The sequence below is a fragment of the Rosa rugosa genome, chromosome 2 (assembly GCF_958449725.1).
Source record: "Rosa rugosa chromosome 2, drRosRugo1.1, whole genome shotgun sequence".
Lineage (NCBI taxonomy): Eukaryota > Viridiplantae > Streptophyta > Magnoliopsida > Rosales > Rosaceae > Rosa > Rosa rugosa.
In genome coordinates, this window is record NC_084821.1 from 8517368 (window position 1) to 8528500 (window position 11133).

An 11133-nucleotide genomic window follows, 5' to 3' on the forward strand; every position below is an offset into this window, starting at 1 on the left:
ATCCTAAAAGAGGAGGAGGGCTCTAATTACTTACAAGTTAAGTAACTTGAAGTCTATAGACCAAAAAAGAAAATAAAGTTAGTTGAAGTACTAATAAAACTATAATTTTTTTTTGTTTGTCAAGCAAAGTAGTAGAAAGCAGCATCAGCAACGAAAGTGAAACACGGCACTTAAAAATGAGTGATTAAAATAACATATTTGAAAGTTAAGTGACCAATGCATTCATTTACTTTGTCTATTTTGTTCCCATATATTTTTTTTTTTCCAAATTATATGAAAACATAAAGTAGGAACCGTCTAATTTTGTCAAATCATTGGCACCACGTGTCAATAATCCATTACAACGTCACACTATTGCTGAGGCGGTTTGACTATATCATGAAAATATTTATCTCCTCCAAATTAGATATTTACTAATTTGTTCATAAAAAAAAAAAAAAGAAAGAAGAAAATTATAGAGGAATTGGAAAAAAATATATATATAAATAAATAAATTCCATCATAGAAAAAAAAAAAAAAGATATTGCATTCCCTTCTTTTTTTCTTCTGGGTCCGAAAGTCGTTTCATTTCCTCCCAAAACATATAAATGCTTCTCCTCCAAAAACTTCCCTAAAGTCCAAACCTGCGGCGGACCGCCACGTTTTGGTAGGTTAAGACAAAAAAATTAGGTGGCAAACCTTTTCATCACTATCAACTTTGGTGGTGCTGAGTTTTGACTCTCTACTTTTCAAGTCCATGAAATTATTGTGGGGATGAAAATGGCTGGTGTAACAAGCAAGACTGGGATTAAGCTTGGAGAGATTGATATATAAGAAAGACTCAAACTTTTTACATAAAAGCTCTGATCTTTTTGGGTCTGATGGGTCGCCCCACTTTCTCCTCCGATGAAGTTGTGATCAAGTCTCCGAATGATAAACGACTCTACAGATTGATTAAGCTTGAGAATGGCGTCACTGCATTACTCATTCATGATCCTGATATATACCCACAAGGGTTTAAGAGCCTTGAGCCCTGTGAAGATGAAGAAGCAGCCAAAGGTGGAGATTGTGAGGTTGGAAATAAGGGAAAGGGAGGTGCTTTACAGGCTAAGAAGGTTGGTGCTTTGTTTTAGAGTGAAAATCTGCAGTACCCATCTCGCATTTGAAGTCTTAGTCGGGAAGTTTGATGCAAAAAAGTAGCCAAAATTTGGACCTTTTGATAATTTGGGTTATTTTTGCAACATTTCTGTTTCTGTATTGAAAACCAAGTTGGAGTAAGTTGATAAAATCGGCATTATTTGGTAGAGAAATAGTATGAGTTTGTGTCTATTGGTAGAGAAATAGTTTTATTCATAATATTCTACCATCGTTCTTGTTGCACTATTATGGATTGAAACTGTGCAATACCAATCTGGTATTCAATGTTTTTGTGGGAGGTTTGTGAAAATAGCCCAGTTTTGGACCCTTTGAATTGAAAATAGGCAATGCCCATCTTACATCCAACTTTGGTGTATTGAACTTACATCCAACTTTGGTGTATCAAAAACCCAGTTGGAGTAACGCATAGGATCAGCATTCCATTGTTGAAAATAGCTTATTGGGTAGGAAAATTGTATGAGTTTGTGTCTGCAAGATCACTGGGCTTGGAGTATCAATCTTGTTTGTGCTTTTCTTACAAATACACACAAATTTGTAGTTTTCTTTAGCTTCTATTGTCATATATAGTGGTACATCTCATGTATACTGCTGGACTTTGTAAAAGAGATTTTAATTTGTTTGCAGCCACTCTATTTCATAGTGGTTAGTGATAACTGTGTATGATGTAATTATATCTCTCGATATTCAAGGTGTTTAGCTCAGCTCAGTTTAGAAGCATGTAAATAAAGATGTTTGATTCTTTTTTCAGGCAGCAGCAGCAATGTGCGTTGGAATAGGCAGCTGGTCTGACCCTATGGAGGCACAGGGGCTTGCACACTTTCTAGGTTTGTGGCACACATGCGCATACCCTTCTTTATAGGGTGTGAACACATTACTTACAAACTAAATGTTGCAGAACACATGCTGTTCATGGGGAGTACAAAATTCCCAGTTGAAAATGAGGTATGCTTGCATCTGAGTTTTTATTTTATTTTATCTTGTGCCAGTTAAGTTGGTGTTGATGAGCAAGTCATTGGGAGGTTCACATGCTCCCAATGTTCATAATAAATTCATGGCAATAATTAAGGAGCATGATTGTACTGCCAATAGAGATTACTACATGACATATCAAAAATTATATTTAGCATGACAAGGTCATCAACTTGCTTTTGCTACATATATACAAGCAGAGGGCTTGCTTGTTCTTTTGCTGCCAACATTCTAGAAGACATACGTGCTGCATATTTTGTGTTTAGGAGCTTAATAACTTGGTTTTTATGCTATTCAAACATGAAAAGGAAATAACTGCATTGAGTGCAATTTGTATTGCCAAGACAAGATAGAAGAGTGAGTTTGTTAACCCTTTTGTTTGGATAATTGTTTAGTTGTAAATGACGTCTAAATTAATTTCTTCAATACAACTAATTTATTCCGTTAGCTTGCACTCAAGTTAATTGGGAGAAGATTGAGTACTTACTGCTATGCTATCACTTGTTCTGGCTCTGCCCTCTGCTAGTATGATAGTTACTTGTCCAAGCATGGAGGGTCATCAAATGCATACACCTGTGCAGAGCATACTTGCTACTTTTTTGAAGTGAAACCGGAGTTTCTTAAGGGTGCCTTGACAAGGTAAATACTGTGCTCTTCATGAAGTCCTTGGTATTGGAGATAATTTTGGTCCATGCATGAAGTAAGGTTTTAGTCTTTGGTATGCTTCCTGAATTGACATTGAATCTTGTCTTTGTCTCTATCATTGACATGAGCATTTTGGAAATGAGAAATAATTAAATATTTCTGGTTTTCTTGGAGATTATGTGCCAAAACAAATAAATTGATAGGAAGTTAGAAACTATAGTTAAAAGAATGTATGTTACTCTCTCTTATTTTATCCTATACTTAGATGCTGCATAGACTAAGAATATTACTTATTGGTGTGACACACTGACACTGACACTGAATCAATCTGAAAAATGTTGGGATTGCAGTGAGGTTTCCATTTCAGATCTATTTGTTTGTTTTGGTCCCTTGCTTGCTTGTCATAATTATTTCACTGAACTATTATACCTCGCCTTTATATTTTACTCCCAGTTTGCATTTTTACTTCAGTAACTTGGTTTATATTTATTTGGGCTCTTTGATTTTATCAGATTTTCTCAGTTCTTTGTTTCACCTCTGATAAAAAGTGAATCCATGGAGCGAGAGATACAGGCTATAGATTCAGGTACATGCTACTAATACTAAAATTATTGCTTCCAGTTTTTCCTCCACTTAAATTCTTCCAGAGTTTGCTTACAGTACTATAATGTATAGATTCCTTATTTCTGAATTGTATTACATATTCTTAAACAAAATGGAGTGCAGAGTTTAACAGGGTTCTGCAAAATGACTTTTGCCGCCTTCGACAACTTCAATGCTATACATCCACACCAGGTCACCCGTTTAATAGATTTTCTCGAGGTAAAACTTGAATCCATTGTGTTTTTATTTTTTATTATTTTTTATTTTTAATTTAGAAATTTTATTTGTGGTATGAAACTACACTTTGTTTATATATGGCATGAAAGGAAATAAGAAGAGCTTGGATGATGCAACGAAAAAGGGGATCAACTTGCAGGAACAAATACTGAAATTGTACAGAAACTATTACCGCGGTGGATTAATGAAGCTAGTTGTCATTGGTGGAGGTGAAAGTTTCAATCCTTTTTTCCTTTCTCTCTTCTGTTTCGTTGTTACCATTACTTTTTGGAGGTTAATCAAGACACTTGGTGACCACATAGGGTGTACTTGAGTGCTGGAAATGAAAGAGTTCAAATTTTTCTTAGTTGATTCCGATAAATTTATAAGTGATAAGGATCTACTTATCAACTTGGGATTGCTGTTTTCTTGATAAATATGGGATTCTGTGAATTGGTAGAGGTTTATATTGGACTACACTATTATACATTAAATATTTGTCGGTAGTGTGATAATAATTTTTTGGCAGTAGTTATTGGTGAAACTGATTCAGTTACAATGGAGATGAAGTTTTCGATGCTATTACAAGTTGAATGTTATAGTGTTACTAGCTTTCAGTTTTGAATACTATCAACATATAAATTCTGCTTTTCAGTTCTGATTATTAAATAAAATCTATATGCATTTAAATGGTTCTAATTCTTGCAGAGTCGCTCGATGTACTAGAGAAGTGGATTTTGGAATTGTATAGAGATGTCAAAACCGGTCCCCAAGTAAATCTGGAGTTCAAGGCAGACGGTCCTATTTGGAAAGCTGGAAAAGTTTACAGGCTAGAGGCTGTTCAAGATGTTCATATACTGCAATTGTCATGGAAACTTCCATGCCTTCTTCAAGACTATTTGAAAGGCCCAGAATTTTATTTACATCATCTCCTTGTGCATGGTAAGATGATTTATTGATAGGTTGTTTTATGTTGATGAAACGGGACATTGTAGGAAGGGGAGCTTGAATGCTTCTGTCATCTGTAACTTTTTTTTCTAAATTTTTATTTTCTTTGGAATAGCCTCTGTCATAAATTCTCTGCATTTGTTTTGTTACTTTTGCATGTATTATATATGGACTTGGCAATAGGCGTGGTACCTCTTGAGTTTTTCCTGCATAGTGCTTAATTTAGCCTTAGTTCTGAGCAATTTTTGTTTTCCAGAGGGCAGGGGAAGTTTGCATTTCTACCTCAAAGCTAGAGGGTGGGCAACGTATCTAGGTGCTTCGGTGAGCCGCTATCCTGTGGCCGATGTCTTTTGCATGATCATATACCTCACTGACTCTGGACTGGAAAAGGTACTATTCCTATTTTATCAATCTTTTGGTAGAAGATTGAGTTTAATTATCCTATATCCAATTTCTGAGTTTGTCTTTCATCAGAGCAACCAACCTCAGTTTAAAATTTTCTTTTGTTGAATTTTGGATAGTTTAATGGTTCCATAGATGCTTGCCTTAATTTCTCTCTACATGTTCAGTGGGAAATATCAGTTAGTGTTGAACGATCTAATGAAGTCAACTTTACTCCATCTCTCACTTCTCAATTGCTATATGGAATGCTTATCTTGCAGATTTTTGAAATAATTGGGTTGGTGTATCAATACATTAAGTTACTACGTCAGGAGACGCCAGAATGGATATTTCGGGAACTCCAGGATATAGGGAACATGTGCTTTAGATTTGCAGAGGAGGAGCCTTTCCAGGATGATTATGTTTCAAACCTTGCAGGTTTCTTTCATTTATTGGAAGTGCACCTCTTTCTTACCTGTCCGCAGTATCAGTGCATATTAAATTCCTTTAAGATATCTGTATTTGTGTCTTGTTAACTATTGTCAAACTTCTTTTTTGCAGAAAATTTACGACGTTATGCAGCAGAGCATGTTATTTATGGGGACTATGTGTTTGGGATATGGGATGAGGTATTGATACAAAATGTTCTGGGTTTCTTCTCTCCAGAAAACATGAGGATTGATGTGGTATCAAAGTTCTCATTTAAGTCAGAAGGTGAATTCCTTTCTATGCCAAATAAATAAATAAATAAAGAAGCATGCTTGTTGTCCATCTTTCTCCATCTTTTCGTTTTGTTGCTTTCAATCTTATTGTTTGTTGACTTATTATTAAGAACCATCTCTGTCCCACTACATAAGTTTCATTTAGGAATATATGGATTTTACTAGAGTAAAACAAGTATGAACAAGCATTAACATTTCCTTCTATTTGCTTGATCTGTTTCAGAGTTTCAGTGCGAGCCTTGGTTCGGGTCACATTATACCGAGGAAGATATATCTCCAGCTTTGATGGAATTGTGGAAGGATCCTCCAGAAATTGATGTATCGTTGCATCTGCGGGCAAAAAATGAGTTCATTCCTAGTGACTTTTCCATCCGTTCTGATGGGATGTGTCTTGATATTTCAAATATATCTTCTCCGGCATGTATGTTTGATGAACCATTGATGAAGATCTGGTACAAGCTTGATAGTACTTTTAAACTTCCACGGGCAAATGCGTACTTCTTCATCAGAATGAAAGGTGGATATGATAATGTAAAAAGTAGTGTTTTGACAGACTTATACATCGACCTTCTTCAAGATGAGCTCAGTGAGATCATCTATCAGGTTAATATCTCGTCTTTTATAACATGTGACCTTGTAGTTCAGCTTAGATGGACGAAAACTATTATTATATAATAAATGGTTTTTGTGGAGAAACTACTTGCATTTAATTCAGGAGACCAGAAAAACTGTTGCATGTAGTTCCAGACACAATGTCTGTTACTGTTTTGGAATTAGGTAATGAAAAGCTATATGTGTGTTTTCTTCTCTGTATCTTTCTAGGAGTGGCAATTAAAACGAAGACGCTTCTCTTCAATTTCTTCCATTGCCATTCTTCAAACATCTAACTTCAGTTTTTAGTTTCCTTGATCTTAATTTTGTTTTTTGTTGAAAATAATTTCCTCAATATTAAGGAAATCAAGGAATGTTTAATTTATATGATTTCTCGAAGAAAAATATTATCCTCAATGTTTAGTAACTGAGTTGTAAGATAGAGTGTAGACATAGTGTCCCAAGCATTTCTTAGCTAGTTTTGTCTTCTTTTCCCAGGGTACTGTACATGTAGTGTACTCTGCTCCCAGTGACTTGGAGAGCTAGTCTTTCGTATTAAAGATTTAACCTTTTCTCTCTGCTTGTAGGCTTATGTTGCCTGCTTGGGGACTTCTATTTCTGTGTTTACCGACAAACTCCAGCTGCAGGTGTATGGTTTCAATGATAAGCTTCCAGTTCTGTTGTCAAAAATTGTGGAAACAGTAAAGAGCTTCTTGCCAACTGATGATCGTTTTGAGGTATGCTAGGTAGCCATTAATTTTCATCACTCCGGTCCATGTCTGGTTTAAGTTTGATTATGCATATAGCTGAGTATACCTTTCTGGGTTCTGCCTTGTCTATAACAAAATTACATTGTAATAGGTTATTAAAGAAGACATGGTGCGAGTGTATAGGAATGCCAATATGAATCCTTGGGGTCACTCAACATACTTGAGAGAGCAAGTTTTGTTGCAGAGTTTCTACAACGTAGATGAGCTGTTTCATGTTTTGAATGGGTTGTCCGTTTCTGATTTGAAGTCATTTATTCCTGAGCTTTTCTCCCAGGTACACTATAGTAGTATATGTCAGAGTGGACATTCTAATAAATTACTGTTTTTTATTTTCACTGAATTGATTAAACATCCTCCAGCCAGCTCTTTCTCCATGGAAGAACCTGCCAAATGTGAATCAGATATTTTAAATTTATACTTGATATATAATTTCTACATTTCTCAATATTTTTATATTTAAGGCATATGCTTACAAAGTTACAATGTACTCTCCTCAATATGTACAGATCTACATTGAGGGCCTTTTCCATGGTAATTTGTCAGAAGAAGAAGCAATTAGCCTCTCAAATTTATTCAAGACAATCTTTTCCGTAAAACCACTTCCTGTTGAATTGATGTATAGAAATCATTGTATTTGTCTTCCTTCTAATGCTAACCTCATTAGAGATGCTACTGTGAAGAACAAGTCAGAAACAAATTCTGTGACAGAGGTAACTAAAATGGATTAGATTCTTCCGGTTTTCCAGATATGTATAATCATGTACTTTCTTTCTTATATGTTGAGTTGGTTTGACATTGCAGCTGTATTTTCAAATTGAGTGGGCAGTAGGGAGCGAGTCCATGAGATGGAAAGTTTTGATAGATCTTTTCGATGCAATTGTGAAGGAACCACTTTTTAATCAGCTAAGGTGATTTCATTTAAGATTGAAGCTATAACTTAAATAACAACTTGCTAAAGAATCTGAATCTGATGAATTACTTCATCTCGGATCAGATTATATATTCTTATAATGGGCTTTCTATTTCTTGAAATAGGACAAAGGAGCAGCTCGGGTATGGAGTTCAGTGTGGTCGGGATTTAAAATGGGGTGTTTTTGGCATTCTTTTCTCTGTTCAGTCATCTGAGTACAACCCAGTCCACCTACAAGGAAGACTAGACAACTTCATGAATGGTCTGGAAGATTTGTTGGTAAGCATTCAAGCAAGTTTCCTTCATTAGTTCCGCCTTTACCCGAAAAAAGAAAAAGAAAAAAAATAATAAAAAATACTGCTTGCATGTTTGTGGTTGTACAAGATTTGTTGTGTGATGTCTACTTCCAACTTAAAAGATATATGGTTTTCTTAATCATGTCTTCCTGTATTCTCAAAATTGTGTACCATGAATATTGTTTCTGCATTGGAGTTTCTGTTATCGAATTCGATGGCGTTTGCAGGAAGGACTGGATGATGATTCCTTTGAGAATTATAAAGCTGGACTAATGGAAAATCTTTTGAAGAAAGATACATCCCTCACGTGTGAAACCAATCGATTGTGGAATGAGATTTATATTAAAAGGTACTCCAATATTGTCTACATAGCTTTCTAATGCTGATCGCTCCCAACTCTAATAATTGTTAATATACTGCAGGTATATGTTTGACTACTCAAAAAAGGCAGCAGAAGAACTCAGAAGCATTCAGAAGGGGGATGTTATCAACTTTTACAAGACATATTTGCAACAATCATCTCCCAAGTGTCGAAGACTTGCAACTTGTGTTTGGGGTTGCAACACCGACTTCAAAGAGGCAGAAGTAGCACGACTGGAGTCTGTGCAAGTCATTGAAGACGTTGCAGCCTTTAAGATGTCATCGAAGTTCTATAAACCTAAGATAAATACTCTGGATACTTGAGACAAATTGAACTATTCCAGATATTGATCTAAATGCCCTACAAAATATAATGGCAATGTAGCTACGAGCTAGAGTGATTGCAACTCTTGCTAGGCTGGGACTCTTCAGACCTAGCCTAGTTCAGTCATCTGTGTGCAACCCCATTATTAGCATAGTTTGCTAGAGTTTAACCAGTAGAGTGATTGAACCTGAAGACTATGGGGAGGCCATACCGGCTTAATGAAATATTTTGACTCAATTTCTGATCCTAAACAACAAATCTATGAAATACTGTTGTAAAATTATGATGTTGATAATGAAATCCTCTTTGATTTGGATGGAGTAGGGAGCAAGTGACCTTCTTTCAGAGTCTCATCCAAAAGAATCAAAACGTTGCGGGTCTAAAACCATTAAAAGGCTCATCATCTGTGAATTCCAGGCAGAGAAAACACTTGAAGTTTATTTCCCGCCATCAAAAACCATGAAATCCTTGTATGCAGCTCGAATAATTACAGCAATTCCAAAGTTCAATTCTGCCTCTTACGATGAACTTACAGCTAAAATCAATGTTGCTGTGCCTGCACTCAATTTCTTGGTTTCATCGCAGCCAATTCTCACAGACTGTTCTTTCCATTTCTTATCAGGAAAGTTTTCATGGTGCATTCTCATCAGCCAATGCAGCTGTGAATTTGATTGCTGAAAGGATAGAGCAGGCCTAGTTGTCAAACCCATTGAAGGTTTTTTCTTTTCCTTCACTAAATTTATATTCTCTGTCATTTTGTATGTACTACTAAGCTTTCATAATCAATGTTGCTTGAGGGTTTAGCTTGTTGCCTTGTTTCTTTATTCTCTGTGAATCTTCATACAGTAGTAGAAACTAGAAAGTGGTTTGAATTGGGAATTTTGATCTTTGCATTACAAGAATTGACATGGAGTGGTTAAAGCACCTGATCTGGTGCAGGGACCTTCGAAATCTTGACAGATGTAAAACCTCCATCTACAACCATATTATGCCTACTAACATACTTAGCATCATCTGAAGCTAGATAAAGTGCAGCATTGGCAATGTCATTGGGTTCACAGTTTGCTCCTTCCAAGGCGCCAAAGTGATATAAAATTTTGATTAGCCTCTCTACATCAGCTCCTGGATAAATCCGACTCATTTCGTTGATTACCATTGGGGTTGGAATGCCGAATGGGGATATGCAATTGACCCGGATCCCATGCTGGCATAGCTCTGCAGCCAGAGACTTGACAATGCCTATGACAGCAGACTTGGACAGAGAATAGGTGTGCTGTGCTACTCCTCCCATTAGTCCTGCGATGCTGGGTGTGCAGAGAATTGAGCCAGTTTTGCGAGGGATCATCACATGCGAAGTGTGCTTAATTCCTGCCAGTACTCCTCAGACATTGATGTTCATGACCTGATCAAACACTGCCAGGTCAAGGTCCACAATGCTTGGAGGAGAGTTACAAGCTACACCTGCATTTCTATACATAATATCAAGCTGGCTGTGCTTAGAGATGGTGAAATCACAGCATTGGAAATGTCGGATTCTTTTGTGACATCACAGGCAATGAAGCTGGCATTAGGACCAAGCTCCTTTGCCGCGTCTTGCCCAAGCTGGTGTTCGATATCTGCAAGAACAACCTTGCATGGCACCATTGCTGATGAATTTTGATGCAGTTGCCTTTCCTAGGCCACTTGCTGCTCCAGTAATTAGTGCCACCTTGCCTTCAAGTCTGCTTTGATAAGCATTTGAGTAAAGGTGATTAAATCACGAAGAGACTATTTGTACAATTTAGCTCATATCCAGTCAATATGACTTACCTTGCACTCTGGGATGAATATCCCATCTTGAAGCAGATTGGAGAAACCAAAGCTCTATTAAAGGCAACATTTTTCCTGTTCAAAACTTCAATCCCTATTAGTTCTCGTTTTTCGCTTTCATCAAAATCAGTATCCTCATAGTAGTGCATAGCCAGAAATTTACTATTCACTCATCCAAAAGTTTAATTGAAAGAGAAAACTTAAACCACTGAGCCGAGTCAAAGCAAATACCAAGGTGATTAAGCTCAACTCAATTGCTTTTGATCAAGCTCAAGTCAGGCTTAAGCTTGAATAATTTTTTTCAATCGCTCGGCTCCGGTTGATTATTTTTTTTTAAGCTCAAACTCAGGTTGATTATCGGAGAAGCTCGAGCTTGAATTAAGTTAGACTTAATTTGTTTAGTTGGCAAATTAATAAAGTTAAATAAAAAGAAGAAACTTTTAAGTAAAAT

At 36.3% G+C, this 11133-nt stretch overlaps 1 protein-coding gene and 1 pseudogene across 1 annotated transcript; one reads left to right on the plus strand and one right to left on the minus strand.

The window, feature by feature from the left end:
* The first annotated feature begins 651 nt into the window (after positions 1–651).
* Positions 652–9187, plus strand: LOC133732658 (nardilysin-like). The gene is made up of 19 exons (XM_062160241.1): positions 652–1094; positions 1886–1961; positions 2033–2079; positions 2633–2745; positions 3264–3337; positions 3478–3573; positions 3681–3800; positions 4279–4512; positions 4775–4908; positions 5181–5337; positions 5461–5613; positions 5845–6224; positions 6800–6949; positions 7074–7256; positions 7489–7692; positions 7784–7890; positions 8018–8171; positions 8416–8537; positions 8611–9187. The coding sequence occupies exons 1-19, from the start codon at positions 861–863 to the stop codon at positions 8870–8872; spliced, it is 3000 nt and encodes a 999-aa protein (XP_062016225.1). The 5' UTR covers positions 652–860; the 3' UTR covers positions 8873–9187.
* A 465-nt stretch (positions 9188–9652) lies between these two features.
* On the minus strand, positions 9653–10831 carry LOC133730281 (secoisolariciresinol dehydrogenase-like; annotated as a pseudogene).
* Between the last annotated feature and the right edge of the window lie 302 nt (positions 10832–11133).

What these genes read in the sequence shown, in the direction of transcription:
- LOC133732658 (XM_062160241.1), top strand. Translation starts at nt 861, where the DNA reads ATGGGTCGCCCCACTTTCTCCTCCGATGAAGTTGTGATCAAGTCTCCG. An exon ending in GTTCTCATTTAAGTCAGAAG is followed by an intron (nt 5,614 to 5,844) that starts GTGAATTCCTTT and finishes GATCTGTTTCAG; the next exon opens with AGTTTCAGTGCGAGCCTTGG. An exon ending in AAACAAATTCTGTGACAGAG is followed by an intron (nt 7,693 to 7,783) that starts GTAACTAAAATG and finishes TTGACATTGCAG; the next exon opens with CTGTATTTTCAAATTGAGTG.